The sequence below is a fragment of the Phoenix dactylifera genome, unplaced genomic scaffold, assembly GCF_009389715.1.
Source record: "Phoenix dactylifera cultivar Barhee BC4 unplaced genomic scaffold, palm_55x_up_171113_PBpolish2nd_filt_p 001561F, whole genome shotgun sequence".
NCBI lineage: Eukaryota > Viridiplantae > Streptophyta > Magnoliopsida > Arecales > Arecaceae > Phoenix > Phoenix dactylifera.
The window spans coordinates 9,200-26,240 of NW_024068868.1; the positions used below are offsets into that span (position 1 = coordinate 9,200).

General features: G+C 39.8%; 1 protein-coding gene across 1 annotated transcript; it reads left to right on the forward strand.

The window, feature by feature from the left end:
• The first annotated feature begins 456 nt into the window (after positions 1–456).
• Positions 457–1,727, forward strand: LOC103723041. The gene has a single exon (XM_008813838.4). It carries the CDS (start codon positions 575–577, stop codon positions 1,484–1,486), a length of 912 nt encoding a protein of 303 aa, XP_008812060.2. The 5' UTR covers positions 457–574; the 3' UTR covers positions 1,487–1,727.
• The last annotated feature ends 15,314 nt before the right edge of the window (positions 1,728–17,041 follow it).

Consider the following 17,041-nt stretch of genomic DNA (forward strand, 5'->3'; position numbering starts at 1 on the left):
TATTCATTTCAGAGGCAAATGAATTTTTTCTTCCAAAAGTTTTTTTCTATATAACATTTTTAACAATCTACTACATTTTCCTCCATAAATTTCTGAAAACACTCTCATATGACGAGGCCAGGCGACTAGGCGAGGTCTCACGTTGCTGGGGGAGCGACTCACCAAACAAGCCCGGATGAGACCGGGGTTTGGACCGCGACCCGTTCCGGCGCCGGGGAGACCTATTCAGGCCCCACGTGTTGAGCCCACGTGGTGTCCCCCTTGCGGCCAGAATGGAACCCAGGAGCACCGACCCCAGGCCCATCTCCCCCCGCAGGCCTCGCCCCCGGGCCCCAGCAGCCTTTATTCGCGGATCGAGCCTCCTTCCCCACGTCACCCCGTTCGTGCGCTCCGGCCCCAATTTTTTAAACCCAATTTTTTTTAAACCCATCTCCCACGCTCCCCCTTCCTTTTATAAGCCCTCTCCTCCTCCCCTGTTTTCCCATCCCTCGACAGCCAGAAATAGCAACAAATCGAAGAAGAAAAGAGAGTAAGAGAGCAGATATAGCTTACCTAATTGTAGAAAGAAAAAGAAATGGTCGCCGGTTTCCGCCGCTCTTTGTCCCTCCCGGGGCCAAATCCTAGCAGCCCCGGCCGCAAAGGCCGGGCGCTGCCGGAGAAGGCCTACCACGTCCGGTCCACCAGTCTCCCGTGCCGCTCCCACCCTGCCGTCGCCTCGCTTGAGGACGAGATCCGCGCACTCCGGTCCTGGCAGTCCCGCCCGGAGCCGGAGTCCGGATCGGCGGACTGGATCTGCGCCGGCCTCGCCCGGATCGAGCTCCTCCACGCCTCCCTCGACGACCTCCTCCAGCTCCCCCAGGCCCAGGACACCCTTCGCCGCCGCTCCTCCGCCCCCTGGACCGACCGCCTCCTCGACGACTTCCTCCGCTTCGCCGACGCCTACGGCTCCTTCCGATCCGTCCTCATCTCCCTCAAAGAAACCCAGTCCGAGCTCCAGACCGCCATCCGGCGGCGCGACGAGGCCCGGGTCGCGTCCTCCGTCCGGTACCAGAAAAGAATCCAGAAAGATCTCGCCAAGCTCGCCGTTTCCATTCGAGAAGCATCCAGATCGCCGACCTCCGCGCTGGCGGCGGATGCGGCGGAGGCGGAGATGGCGGGGATCATGAGGGAGGCGACGGCGGCCACGGCGATGGCTTCGGCGGCGGTTTTCTTGGCGATCGGGGCTGTTTCCTCCGCCGCGTCGGCGGCGGCGGCATCTACGTCGAGGGCGTCTTCTTGGGTGGTGGGGCCGCTGAGGAAGCTATCGATGCGGCGGTCGTCTCCGTTGAAGAAGAGGGATTGGGAGGAGTGGGAGAGTGAGGCGTTGGAGAGGTTGGAGGCGTTGGAGGAGTGCGTCGAATCGTTGGAGAGCAAGACCGAGAGGGTGTTTAGGAGTCTCGTGAACACCAGAGTCTCGCTTCTTAACATCCTTACTCCCTCCTTGTAGAACGGGAAAAAAAAAAAAAACGAAAAGGAAATCTATGCTGTATAATGTTACGAAAAAAGGAATAACGGGAAGCGGGAGATGGTTGGTTTTGTACAGAAGTTTTCTTTCTTTCTTTCTTTTTTAAGCCCAAGCATACTTGTATGAACTGTTTGTCATAGAAATATTTTCCTCTGCTTGGGGCCATGCATGTTTTAATTTGTTTGAGGGGATGAAAGTCTGTGTTTATTTTGTATGATTATCAGGTTTTTCCCTCTCTTTTTTTTTGGATATCTGCATTGCTAAAGTTGAAGAAAGACATGAATGGACCAGTAAGGTTGATTTGATCATGCACGTTACGAGTTTGATCATTTTGAGTTTGGTTTTTGGAAAAGCTAGTGGGAACTTGAGATTGGAGGGGCAGGAGATACCCCCCCTCAGGTTGCGGTAAGAAGTGGAGAGTGAAGATAATTTGGCAGCTGATGAGCAATGCATTCACCATTTGACTTGTGCATTCATGGTAAGAAGTAGGTGTAATAGGTCTGTTTTTACAAATCAATTTATTAGCATGGCATTTAGGTCGCTTTGGGTTTGAGAATAATAAAAAGTATCTTTCTAAAAAATAATATAGAGATAAATATTCTTTTTTGAGTAGGCATTCCTATCATTTTGATTAAAACTTTTCAATTCCTAATCATGACAGCTTTATTGACTAAGAGTATGCTTGATTGTCTCTAAAGATGTGGAAATGAGAAAAGAAAAAATATCTGTCTATGATGGGCAGAGTCACTATGGTGCGGACTGTTCAACACTATGGTGCCTCTTGCATCTTCGAGGAGTATAGAACATCTGCTCAGGAGCTTCATCTAGGGCCGATGAGGGAGAGGGAGCGGTGTTCACCTACTGGCTTGAGATGTCATCTGTTAGTCAACCAGCAGTAGTGGTTTGGGTGTTCACTCGATTGAGCAGCGAAAAGTTCTTGCTACTAGACATGCGTCAGGTTTTTCCTAAAACTAGAGAGCCTCTGGGATTCTCTAATGAGGGCTAAGTATGGATTTTCAGCCGGTGCACATGTCTTCCGCACTGGGCATCATATAGCTCCTTCATTTGGAGAGAGATCCGCGCTCGGGACCCGTCGATTTTCACTACGATCAAATGGGAGATTGGGGACGGATAGACTATTGATGTCATGGAGGACAGATAGCGGTATGAGCAACCATTGGGTGGGTGGCCAACCTTGATCGACCCAAAATATTTAGATGAGTGCAGAGTCTGTGATCTACTCATTCTGAGGGAGAGATGGAATGAAAGTTTTTTAATGACCAAAGTTGCTTTTGTTTCCTGGGAGCCTCCACCCTCTAGTTCTTTTAAGGTGAACTTCGACGACAGTGTTGCTGAGGGATGAGGCAGCGAGGACATGGGCTTTGTTGTCAAAGACCACAACACCAGAATTGTGGTGGCCGGGGGCCGGCAGATCTTCGACACTTTTGTCATTGAAGCTAAGCTTAGATTTGCGTGGGAGGGCATATTCTATGCGAGACTTGTTTTGGGTGCGATCTGCATTCACCTTGAAGGGAACTCAGCTACGGTGATCGAGTAGGTTCAAGATCGACATAGTGATGTGGGTGGGCAATCACTGCTCTACGACATACTAAGACTAGTGAGAGGGTGTGGCTCCTTTCGGGCCACCCATCTCTACAAGAAGGCGAACAGTGCAGCCGATTGGGTGGCCTTCTTTGCGGCTCATCGCTGGAGGGTTTCTTTGGAGAATCAAGTGTTTGTTCCTTCTTCTCTTTGTCAACTTCTCTTTTCTGATTTTGTTGGTTGCACTCATGCACGTTTTATATGAGGTGTGGTTATACTAAAAAAAAAAAAATAGTGCAACTTGGAAACTTATTCATATGTTATTTTAATTTTCTCACCATTCAAATAGCTGAAAAGTTTTTTTCTTTTTTTGAAAATTTTATTTAGCCTTTTTTCCCTTCCATGCTTGGATTCATTATTTCAGTTTGAGCAGGAGTTAATATTCAATTTCATATTTCTATTATTCATTAAAAATAAATGTTTGGCAGGACTAACCAAAAAAGAGCCTTGATATGGTAGGAGAGATGCCTCAGCATCTGAATCAAAATATATTGGAATATATATAGGCTTTGTGTAAATATAGAATGAGTTTTGGTTCTAATCTCTGGAAGAGAGTTGGGTGAGGTCCCCTCACCAAAACCTAAACAAAGCATTTCCCCTTGCAACTGCATGCATCAGTTTGGTGTTTAAAATGCAAAGCCACGTCTCATCCTCATTTGTTTAGTGATCAGAACATGTGATCTTATTAATATGCTCTGGCTGAGCTGCACAGAAATGGACTTCATCTTGGCTAGCTCCTATACGATGGGATCGATTTTTTTTTATATATACAAAATATAATAAAGAAATGTTTTCAGCCGACCAATTTAAGGCACCTAATTCATGATTCCATGCATTAACTAACGTTTACCTCCCTTCCATGCGTTCAAAACATTATTTGTCCTGGGCGTTGGCAATTTCAGGATGAAGAGAAGAAAAAAAAAAGTTCTCCCACATCCACCTTTGCATACTTAGGTGTCATGAATCGATGACACACATGCCCTCCTGCAACAAAAAGAAGGGGGAGAAATCATTTCAGATAAGTATGACACTGTTATCTTTTGCCACTAGAGCCATTAGTATCATGTCAACTTTCTTCCTGTCCATTTATTTAACTCAAATCCATGGCATGTTTCCAGCAAACATCTCAAATTCTGGTGCTAATACAGCGGGTTCTCTTTCCTACCTTCCATGAACCAATGACCAAGTTTGCTCTAGATCACCACTGTTCCTTCTTATTAATATTTCAGCTATCTTTTATACTAGGTGCCTGCAAGTTGGTTTTACTTTTCATTTAGGAAAGCACACAGTTCTTTCATACTTTGCATTAGCCATCTTAGTGAAAAAGCTGTAATTTTGGCTTTATTAAGTGATCTAAACGTGCAGCTAATCGAACTAAGACCGAGTGTTCGGTGGCAATCTCACATGGCCAACTGCAAGCAAACTTTATATATTGAGGTCTCTGATTCTTATTGGCTGAAGCCACCATGTCTCTGCCCAATTTGTGGATAAACAAGAGGCCAAGTGCAGCAGTAAATGGTGGCCACATTGCAACGAGCTTGTAAGACTTCGAGCGACTGCTGAAAGACGAAAGAGGTAGGGAATCATGATTATAATCAGCCAATTGTATCAGATTATAGCCTCGATATGCAAGTTTTGTAGTGAGTTTTGTAGTTCTCTGTTTTTCACCAAGTGCTAAGGATTTTTATTGGAGAATCTAAAAGCTTTATGAGATGATCAGACAACAGTAAAATCCAATGCATGGTCCAAGGAGAAATCATTAGCTAAAGAAATTATTAGGCATACCGGCATTCACTGCTTCCTCCTGTTTGCAATGTGCTGTTCTATTGCAGATTTCTGCAAGTGTACCCAAACTTCTGATAACATTACAAGGCAACTTTAAGGAATGTACCAAAGGCACAAGAAGACCCACCTCTGGCCCAAATTCAAAGTTACAGGCTTGGTCCAAGTGCAGCCAGGAGTTCATGTGAGGGTCCGGTTCCAAACCCACCTCTGTTTAATTGAAATGCTTCAACAAAATAAGAGTACGTTACAGTCAAAAATTTGGTTTATTACCATACTTTTAACGTGATAACTTTCATCAGCAAATTACAGGATAAAAAAAAATCATGAATAACTTTTTAATGTGGTATAACTTATGTTTGGCTAAATCATCTCATAGTCACAACGCCCTTTCTATCAGATTGTCTTCCATTCTCTAGTTACTCACTTTATGCTTCTTCTCTCTCATATGATCTTGTAAAACATCACTGTAATTTTTTTTTAATACTTTTATAATAAACTGGGGGAAGTTTCTAGCTTCCTCCACTTTCCATATATATAAAAAAAACAAGTACAGTAAAAGCATGATCCTGTGGGCTTAAAATCCAAACCTTAACCCTCCGTTTGGGAGTTTTTGGGAAGAAAAGAAAAGAAAGAAAAACTTTAATGAGGAGGGAAAAGAAAAGAAATGAATAGAATAGACTTTCCTCTCCTATTGTTTGGGAGTTTTAGAAGGGAAGAGAAAGTACTTTCCTTCTTCTTATTTGGAAGTTTGGAAAGAAAAGAAAAGGAAGCATACCTTTTTAATACTTTTACTAAAATACCCTAAGATATATTTGTCATTTTAATTTGGTACCTATTTAATTTAAGGGTAAAATAGGTATTATAAAAAATTTATTAAGTTTCAATTCCTTTCTTTCCAAATCCTCCTACTTATGGGAGAAAAGAAAGGAGAGAATTGGAGCCCAAAATTTTTCCTCCTATTTCCTCCTTTTCTTTTCCTTTTCCTTCACTAAAAAAACTTCCAAACATCAAAATTTTTAACTTTTCCTTCCGTTCCATTCTTTCTCCTCAATTCCAAGTTTTCAAACTGGAGCGTAACTTGGGTTTGGCTGAAAAAGAGAAGAGACTTGAAGAAGTCAGTTAAAAGACTTAAGGAACCTACTCACTCAAATGCATAAATAAAGATTATTAATACTAGATTTATCACTAATCATCATTTATCTTTACCTACATTATCTAATCGCAACAAGCTATAGTTCGACAACCATCTATAGTTCTATACTATATATAAAAGTGTCAATTATTTCTGTCCTGCAGCAATCTGGATCCTTGAATCTACTCAAATTAAGAAATACCAGCCACATAAATTATAATAGAAGAATCCTATTTAGATCAGGGGTTCAGATCCGGTGCAAACTCAAATTTTATTGGATCCATCGACTCGACCATATTTTGTAGTAATATTCATTTTACAAAAGTGATCAAACATAGCGTCATGTCTCAGTATAGATATTCTGAATCTAAGACATTGTATAGATGTCAAATTGCAGTCACATAATAAAACTATAGAATAAAGTTTCTGTTAATGCATATGAAACTGCTTCCGGAGTATCTTTCTTGGAAGGACTGGATATAAACAACCACTGCGGCATTGCAAAACGCAGCCCATCTGTTTGGTGGCAGAGTTATGGCATTATGGAACTAAGCTTAGGGACCAATTGGTTGCCCATGGGTTTTTAAACTAGATAATCATAAAACATCATTCTCTATGAGACAGATGTTATAGAAAATAGAGGGAGACCTGTTTCTCATAAAATTCATCTCTCAGATTTATGGTTGTCAATTTCTTCCCAAGGTCCGACTAAAGCCCAATGCAAAACTGGTCAAAAAGGTCATGTGAACTAGACCGAGCTGCCAATGAGTACAAGCCAGCCTCGACCAAACCGCTATCAGATTTGGTCTAGTTTGGGTCAAGATCAAACGGCATCGATATTGGATTTTCATCCTAACCGACCCAACCTGACCCGACCAATTGCTAGAACAAGTTTAAGCCACCTATAATCAGCATTCGATCAGCAATCCTTCGAGGTGTCGGTGGTCCGCTACCCTAGCATGGATTCAGCTCGAACCGGCTTGCCAAAACCATTACTTAGAGCAGGCCCTATTGGAGCCTAACTTCAGGCACATCCCTGCAGGCTAATAATGGAATGGGCTCTTCTGATAAGGGCAAGAGCAGAATCCTCGCAATAGCTGGGAGATTCTCTCGCAAATGGCCATCTTCTTTTTCATCCTGGGTACCTTCTTCGGGCTCCATAAAAGTTTTGCCTCTAGCTGGCCAAAATGGTCCTGAAATTTTGGACTCGGATCCTCCCACTGTGAGATCATCTTTTCCAAGAGAAATCACACCTTGGTTTCCTCCACTTTGTGGCCATTTTGACGTGGAGAAGTAAGGCTGCACAGAGATGGTAAAGCACGCAGGGCCACTTATTAATGTCGTTATCCGGGCAACGTGACTTTCTACTGCTGTGGAAAACCCGTGAGCTCATGTACAATTGTACTATGCTCCGTTTTTTTAGTTTCTGAAAGAATCTTAGAGTACATGAAGCAGCAGTCATCAAAACAATCACATGACACTCTAAGTCATGATGATGGCATGGTCTATTGTACAAAGATTTTAATGGACAGGTGTGGCTGTGTCAGTGCTCCCCCATTGGCAATATTGAAGTCCAGATATTTGGCTTCATTTTGATTTATCATCTATGGAGCTAGAGCCCATGGAGGTTTGTGTATTTGAGATGTTCTTCAAAGGGAGTAGCCACCTTAGTCTTTGCATGTAATGGCTCTTTATAATGTCGATTTATGTGAAATGATAAAGATGGAAATGGCTTCTTTTTTTTTTTCCTTTTTCTTATGAGAAGGGAGGTAGACCTGCCTATATTGTAATTATTCATGTCTAGATTTTTGTGGATACATCATCCAAGACGGGCTAGACATAATAGCATTATCATGTATTTTTGATCATTCATGCTGAAAAATCCTTTTTGTCCCATTATAAAGCTATGTGTTTTATTTGTTTTTTAATTTCTCCCTAATCTTTGTATGCTCGACAACTTAATCTATTCTAATGAGTGCCTAGTTTATTAGACCAGCTGCCTATGGAATCTTATAAATTATCACTAATTATCACCCCTTATCAAACTAAAATTATTGAATAATCGGCTCCAAAATTTTAAATTGACGGAAAAAAAGATCAACAGATACGTGGATGCACACACATGTACGACATAAGGCCAAAATTCAAGGACAAACATTTTATGGCTCTGTATGCTGGGCTACACACAATTAAAGGATTCAGATCTTCTGTGGTGGGTGTTTTGCACTGCAGAGAATGATTGTATACAATTACCACCATGTTCTCTTATCGGTTGTTTGGCGTTTAACATTGTTACATTATGTTTGGCATGCAACGTGAAGCGCCATATTTGATAACCTTCCAGCTCTACAATTGGATAATATATCAGTGATCAAGGATTACACAGCTCTCCGTGGTGCAAAATATGTAGTGTAGAGAATTATGGCTCACACCAAAATCCTCCCACACCATCATGCAGCCCTACAAACTCCAAGTCGTCCAGGTATTTCGAATCTGCTGTCACACATTACTAGGGGCTAGGAACCTTTCCCACAGTAGTGCAAAAGAAAAAAAAACTCCTTAAAGAACTGGTGCAATAAAACCTCAAGAATCCACCTAGCCTTCATTGTCGTTCCACTATTTCATACGTCGAAATCCCTGAATTCTTGGCTTTCCTTCATCTTCTACCTTGTCTGAGAAACTGATGCTTTTCCATGAAAAGAGATAACCATGGCGGTCTACCCCTCTTGCTTGAAGTCCTTTCGGTGGGAGACTGGCCAAAAAGCACCCATAAACGGACGTGGCACAGGAGCATTGCTGCCGAGGCGACAGAACCTTTTAAAGATGAATTCATGGTGGTTGCCATGTCCTCCATAGGAGACAGCGCACCGACTCCATCGAACCTTTAGAGTTTCAGGATAGTAGTTTAATCGTCCCTCAAAAAGATTGAACTCACTTGCAATATGCATGCCTAAAGCTACATCTTTAAACCTCTAGATCTTGTAATGCAACATGTCAAATATTAAAAATATATTTAGTTCACAACCGGAATGGGAACCGAAATGAAAATGGATTAGAATAGAAATCGAAATAATCATATTTTTCAAGGTATTTGGTTCGTGACTAGAATCGAAATCTGAAATAGAACGAGTCTTGAATATTGGATGAGAGTTCGGATTAGATTTTGAAGGATTGTGACATTTTCGTTTCCCTCTGCCGTCGAAATGTGAATAGAACACCCCAACTAAGAGATGAGAGTCACTCATTCTCATTTCTATTATAGAACTCAACTCTCTCCAACTAAATATATTTTAAATAATTTCTCCTAGAGGAATACTACAGCTGGGAGCCTTAGTAGCTAGAGAATTTTTTTGGCCACATGAAATGTGAAATGGGCACCTCCTCCCTTTGTTATAGGGCCTACATGTATTCCAGAGAAGGTTATATACCCAAGCATGCTTACTGATACGAACGTGCATGGATCACTTGGCTAGTTTCCCTCGCTAGTATATTAGCTTGTGTATGCAACTCTAGTACTCAAGTAGGTTTCTATTCACCAAAGCAAACATGAATTAATATTGAGGAAGCAAAGCTCGCTGCACTCATAAGCACGTGGAAACAGTGCAAACGTTTGCTAGCTCTAATTTCTTTAAGAATATAGTATTAATGTTAATTAATCAACCTTTTAAACGCCATCCAGAATAAGAGCATGGAACTAAGGTGGCAGTATCTTACTAGTATTGCTGTAAACGCAATATATACTTTGTAGGAATATTTGTAACTCTCTACTGACTTAGCTTCCAGACTTCCAGTTCTTGTGTGGATCCAACAAGATCAAACTCCATCATCACTTGGAGTTAGCAAGACTTTCTACAATAAGAATTTTTGACCTTGATGAGATCTTGATTATACTCAAAAGTTCCTGAAATGTAATGAAATAATTGAAACATTCGGCATATCTTGTAAGAATGTCCTTTTAAGTGCCGACCATTTCGAATGCCTGATGGCTTCATTGGACCTTCAATATGTTCGATAGATAGATTAGGGAAGCTTCATCAATTCGCCAAATGATGAAGGTCATGGTGAAAAACCCTTCAACATATTTTACTTATGGCCCACCATCATACACTTTCGCTAGATGGTTGACGTAAAATAATAGTTACATCTTGTTTCACTTGGGATGCCAACTCATTTGAGTTAGTAAAAACATCAGTTGTTCGATACAATGATCTGGATTTAACTCTATTCATGGTGCCAATATCAACTAGATATTTTTAATTCTAATTTTAAAAAATAATATGTACTTTTTAAAGATATAAAATTGAAACACCACCTGAGTTTGAATTCGATTCTTCCAAATATAAAGACAGAGGCCAAACAACCAAAGTGAAACTACTTGAAGTTGATATTGTGGCAATATAAAAGAGTCTTCTTACGGTGCTAAGCTACAACAAGGGTGGCAATCAGATTCGGTCGAATACAATAAAGATCAAAAATATGCCAACACAAAATCGAACTATTTATTAAATAAATTAAAAATTTAGATTCCAATATAACTATTTTATGAAAAAATAATTTAATCTGACTTAGAGCGGATTGAATCAAAGTTCAGACGGACAAAAGAGCTTTCAAAAGAAAGGCTCACCTTACATCACACGTGGGGTTAAGTGATGTCAAGCCAGCATTAATCATGTGAACAAAGGTCCCCTCCAATGGACGTATCTGCTTGTCACGAGCAAACCCTAGTTAATACCCACAAGACAAGAGAGAGCCCAGCCGTGCAAATCATCGCATGCCACGTGTAATGGTACGCCGTGCAACTAAAAAACAAATGAAACAATTGAGAGCAGCATCAATCATCGTGCCATTGTTGGCTCCTGCGAAACATCCGGAATGGAGTAGGAAAGATGTCAAGGATGAACAGCAAACGGCGTACCATGCGCTGTGTGGATTAACTTTTATTCCCATTCCTTTATGTGTATGCTCCACTCTCTATAATGGAGGAGCTGTTCTGGTGGTGCCGGCAACACGACAAATTCCACCCACCAAGGTCACAAAAAGCACCAAAATTGTGGTGTGCTCTTATCCAGTATGACGTGGAGATTATTGAACCGTCATTTTGCCGTTACAGTCTTCAGGTCTATTCTTATTTCTTAAGAGCCTCTTTTTATGATAGTAGCTTGCCCAATAATAATGATGGAGTTACGTTTGTGATCAAAATTTAGAATTCTAGATTGGTCATTGTTGGAGGACGTTGCTTTTTCGAGGCTTCAGCATTGGAGACGGAGCTCCAGACAGTATGAAAGAATATCTCCTATGCGACAAATTTCATTCACCAAGGTCACAAAAAGCACCAAAATTGTGGTGTGCTCCTGCTGAGCTGCTCTTATCCAATATAACATGAAGGTAATGGAACCCCTATTTTACTATTATAGTACTTAGGTCTATTCTTATTTTTTGGGAGCCTTTTTTTCTGGCTATCTCAAAATAAATTTTGATGGTAGTTTGTCTGATAGTGATGATGAAGCTAGAGTTGCATTTGTGATCAAAGATCAGGAGGAGGATGTTGCTCTTCCGAGACTTCAGCATCAGGGGTGGAACACTGGACGATGCGAGAGAATATCTTCTATGCCACAAAATCTATCAATCAAGATCACAAAAAGCACCAAAATTGTGGTGTGCTCCAGCTGCTGAGCTGTTCTTATCTGTGTGAAGTATGTACGGGGCAATTGGGGAAGAAGCAAGTTGTGGGGCCCTTTTGAACCAAACAATGATGTGGATTTGATGTCATGTCATCACTATCACATGATGGATCTCTCGGAGTTTACCACCTGATTTCACAGTGGGAAAATAATTGGTATATTCGAGCACCGTACTATGGGATTCAGTGTCATCTGACGGTCCTTTAATGTGGTCCCTCAAAGTGCTGCAGCGATTCACTTTGGTAAATTGGTTTTATCTTATGAAAAGTGGGAAAATGTGGGGCCACCGTGACGATGTATACATAAATAAATACATGTACATAAAATGCATGAACATCCAATATAGCATGAGATACAATAAGCCTCGATGAAATGATACATGGATGATACTATTGTCACCTCGATCTAGTTGGCATATGGCTGCTGATAGACCCATACTGAGGAAGAGGAAGATCCGAACCCTGCATATGGGAAAAAAAAAAAAAGAAGAGAAGATCGATGATGAAATTAGATAGGATGCTGAAGAATAACAAAAGAAAAAAGAAGGCTGAAAAAGTATAAAGAGAATAGAGAGCATATACTTTTTCTGATACGCATTTGATATCTTAGACATTCTTATAAAAGTTCTGCTTCAAAAAATTTTATTTCTGAAAGCTCTACTGCTAATAGTTCTATCAAATGTAGCCTAACTTTATGAGGCCACATCAAGTACTAACATAAGATACATAAAAAAGAGGAGCATTTTTATCTTAAAGAAGAAAAAAAAGGGTTTATGTATATATTGCACAAAGAGTCCACATGCAGGTTTAATCTGAATTAAACCACTCTTATCGTTGATGGACCAAATAGATCGATAGTCGAAACACCCGCATCAAGAAAATGCAATTAATTGCAAATTCTTAGACAGCAGATACTTATGTTTATTAGAGCATAAAACCACTGGGCAAGTCCCCAGAGAGAACTAAACTAATTTGTTGGTTTTCTTGTGGGAATGAGAGCAGTAGCTGAACCACCTAAACCCTAGTTTCGCTTTTAAACCTCCAGAACCAATTCATAACTCTCATGCAAGGAAAGTAGCAACTCCCAGCCACTCCACCACCAACTTTTCCTTGAGTTGGTATCTTCTTTTTAAGGCACTCTGTGTGCACCAGAGGAACTCTTTCATCCACTCCCACCAATGAGAGAAAGACTCCAAACTTCTTAAAAAGAAAAAAATGGTTAAATAGCTTAATTCGGCCTATAGGTAAGGCTTTTGTAGAGCAGAGGTCCCCAGAAGTCCCACCAAATCCAGCAGAATTTAAATGCATGTGCCTACAGTAAAAAGAATACTGTAGCCCCATGAATCCTTAGAAGAAACCTTGTCATGTAAAGTGATGGTATAGACAAATTGATAAGGTTTTAATGACTCCAAAATCCAGTTACAAGAAATCCTACCAAGATCAGTTGTTAATGGCCATTACAAAGATAGTTATCATGGCTGTAATAAAAAAATAACAAAATAATCAAAATTACTTGCCAAAATAATTACTTATCAAATAATTTTTTTAATAATAAATTTAGATTTTAAAATATTATTGTATTTAGGTAAACAAGGTAATGTTAAATAATGAACATCTTGTTAAGTAACAACAATCATAATAGAAAAATATTCACTAATGGCTGCTATTTAAATTTTTATTATTGATGTATGTAACATAATGGCACTTTATAAAGAAGTAAAAAGTGAAAATGGCTGTTATTGTGACCATGTTGATATGATAACTTGTGGCTTTTATATCTGTCTAGAGAAGAAAAGCGACTATTCGCTCTCTTCAAGGGAATAGAGGAGCAGTGGAATCGTTTTATGTGGGCGTTTGGAGCCTTATATCACAGAGTTGGAGGTGAGGTGAGACGGCTACTTGGAGACCCACTTGGAAGACTGGAATTGAGCTGGGTAGGGGATGGAACAGGAGTTGGACCACTCAGGGACCATTTGATCCCTTCTTGACTGCATTTATTTATTTTGGAAGTAATGGTGCACTAAGAGCTGGGTCCCTTTTGTGTGCCCATTGTTTCACGATTCAATCAAGCAATGTGAAGGTTGATGTATCTCCCATGTAACTGGATCGATGAATGTCATCGGGATAAATCGAAATATTTCAAAATTTAATTTAAAATAATAAAGAAGATATTACCACAATCTAGCTTGATATATTGATTGGTGATGTCATTTCAAGCGTCAAGTTATGATTTTATGTTGATTGTATAGGAGCTCGCAATGAAATTTATTGGAAGGAGGACCGACCCAGACTAATAAACCTATATAACATCCTTTTTATTAGTTGATACGGGACTATGAGAAGCAGGAGCCTTCTACATGAATGTGCGACACCTCATGTTGATTTTTGTTAGCAAGATAACAAGGTTGGGATTTTATATATAAAATCAACTAGTGGCCAATACCAATAAAATTCATTATGCTACCAAAACGTTGTATATGATGTAGGCATGTGTCCATTTAATATTGTGGATTTGACGTACCATGTAAGCAAGTGTAGCTATACATATTGCAACCATGGTACATATTCAATTTGATTATACGAGATAACTGTCTTTCTAGGTTAAATTTGTTTATATATGGCTAGCTTAGGTCGCTCCTTTTGAGAACAAGTCGGCTTAGATCATTTTTACCAAGAAGGAACTTTAGTTTATGGACTAACTTAAATTTTAGAATATTTTGTTTTTATCATCATAATTTTGTTTAGTCCAATGATTCTCGAGATCAAAGGCATTGAATCAAATTAATCTATGGGTCGATTGGAGTTTACTTAATCTACACGGATGATTAGACCTCTGGCTTTGAATAAATAAATCTTATTTTATGATAAGTAGAAAGTCTTATCTCAACCTTATCTTATCGACATCGAGTTGCTAGATCCTCCATCAACGAGAGATGATCCATCGAATACTGTATATAACAACTTATATAGCCTCTTTCCACCAACATGGTGCCAGCAAGATTTTATAAGCTAATGTTTTGAGACATTAATGATATAGGAAATAATATGTGATACATGATTACATGCTCTATCCTTCCATTCATGAAGCCATAATGATATATATGGGCACAAAATATGGTACAAAATACACTATGGATCCTCACAGCATCGTTGATAATTCAAGTCACACTCTTTTCCTTTAACAAGCACATTAGCTAACCCACTGACACCAACTTTGATGATGGATCCATTGATGATGCGCCCACAGTGATACCATGATAAATGCTAAAAACTAAAATGCTAGAAGGCTCATCTTCTAGTGGTCTTCTTTCAAATCTTCTCCTCTTATGATATCGACATTCCTATGCAATTATATGACTTTGCTACCGTCGCTTCAAGGACTCCATGAGAAGACACCAAGAGTACAACATGGTGTCATTACCCCTTCCACCTCTAATATACCAACTTTCTAAACAAGAGAACAAAATAAATCCAATGAAATAGTTAATTGTTCCAAAAGCTATGTTTTGGTTTATATGATTTAATCGATCATCATTTTTGATTTTAGCTTATTCAGAAACTTGATTTTAGTTTACTAAAGTTAAACTTCTATATTTTTAATCAATTAATATCTTTTTGATATTTTGTTTGATAGCCATTTGCCACTAATAGTCATGAACAATTTTTTTTGTCTATGACCATTTGTGTGAAAAATTCTAAGAAGCATTAGATATTCATTTTTCATGTGTATCCATGACTATTAACCAATTTGCCTGCGCTATGAGCAGCTGTTGTACCAAAAAAAAAAAAAAAAAGTGTGCTTGCACTGCATTTTCTTGAAATCTTCCATCCAACTGTGAATCGAGCATGGCATCCCCTGGAGATCCTACCAAGTGGCACTTCCTTATTGGCAGGAAGCCATTTCTTTAGAATAACTTTGCCAATAAAAAGGAAGCGTATACAAACCGGACTCTCTCTCCCTTCTCCTTTTCCAAAGTAACAAGCTCAAAATTTTCCCTTTTGAACAACTTTTTAATTATTTCCCTTCCCACGTTACCGTTGAGGAATGAGCCCTCGTGCCCTCGGCTCTTCCTAGCGTTGTTAGGAAGCGTGACGCAACCGCCGAAGCTGGTGAAACTGTTGATTCCGACTCGTAATTCGACTGCCTAATCTCCTCAACTCGTCAGCCATCGGGAAGCAAGTTGAGAGGTAGCCAAAACAGCCATTTCAAAAAGGTCAATTTTCGAGTCTTAAGTTTAGAGTCCTCTAAGGTTGTTGGTCTAAGGTATTATCACCGTGGGTTGCGTTCTCACGTGTTGGATGGTGCGCGGTCAAACGGTGGACGGCGACCGAGAATTTGTACGCGGTCTTCTTATGAGTATTTTCTCCAATGTCCGGCACAATAGAGGGGTTAGAAAACACCTTGTAGAAAATTTTAGAAAAAAACACCTTAGATTAGACTGATGTAGGGAAAAAGACCGAGTAACCCCTCCCTCCCTCTGCCCCATTTGGCAGAGTTGGTATCAAACTTCAGCACAAAAGGCTAAATTTATGTTGTTCAAACTTGGCTGGTAGCGAAGTGCCGAAGCTCGCCTGCATAAAAGCCTAAAAATAATGAAAATGACAATTAGCATAATTATCTCGTATATTAATTTCTTCGCTTGCAGCAATAGTTGATGTAAGAATAAAAATAGATTAAATCATATACACTATTTTTCAAAAAATAATATTTATTAAAATTTATATCCAATGATATCATAAGATAAGGTTGACTTGAATTTAAACTAAAAATCATTTAACTTTAAACGTAGTCTAACTCCTTTTATAATAGAAAGATAGATAAGTAAAGATATAGATGTATAGATGCTAGATGGCTTTGATGAAGTCAAATCTATTCAGTGATTTTTGTCGGGAATGATCAAACTAATACTATGATTTTAATTCCAAACCGCTCCTATCTTTTTTTCCTTAAACCTTATGGATTCGGTGTCTCTGAATCAAACAACCTTAAAGTAAAACTAAACTTCCAGGGCTGGTAGGTACATGGACCGGGTCGTAGCTTCGAGAACACAATCCTGACCCGTCCGAGTTGAGCCATCTTCGTGCTCCTCACCAAATCCTCCGGCAAAGATTAGATGCAGACGTAAAAAATTTAGCCGGTGGATCCACGCCAGAGGTATTCATGTCATCATCGAGTTTCGATCAGCAATCTATCGGAAAATTTAAAATAAAAAAAAAAAAATCTAGGACAAAGGCGTCAGACGGCGGCGACAAACGTCAAAGGACGGGTATTCTCCTCTTCTCTCTCTCTCTCTCTCTCTCTCTCTCTTATAAAAATACTTCTTTTTTTTTCTTCTTT

Bases quoted from the DNA above. Each gene is read 5' to 3' on its own strand.
- LOC103723041 (XM_008813838.4), top strand. From the start codon at position 575: ATGGTCGCCGGTTTCCGCCGCTCTTTGTCCCTCCCGGGGCCAAATCCT.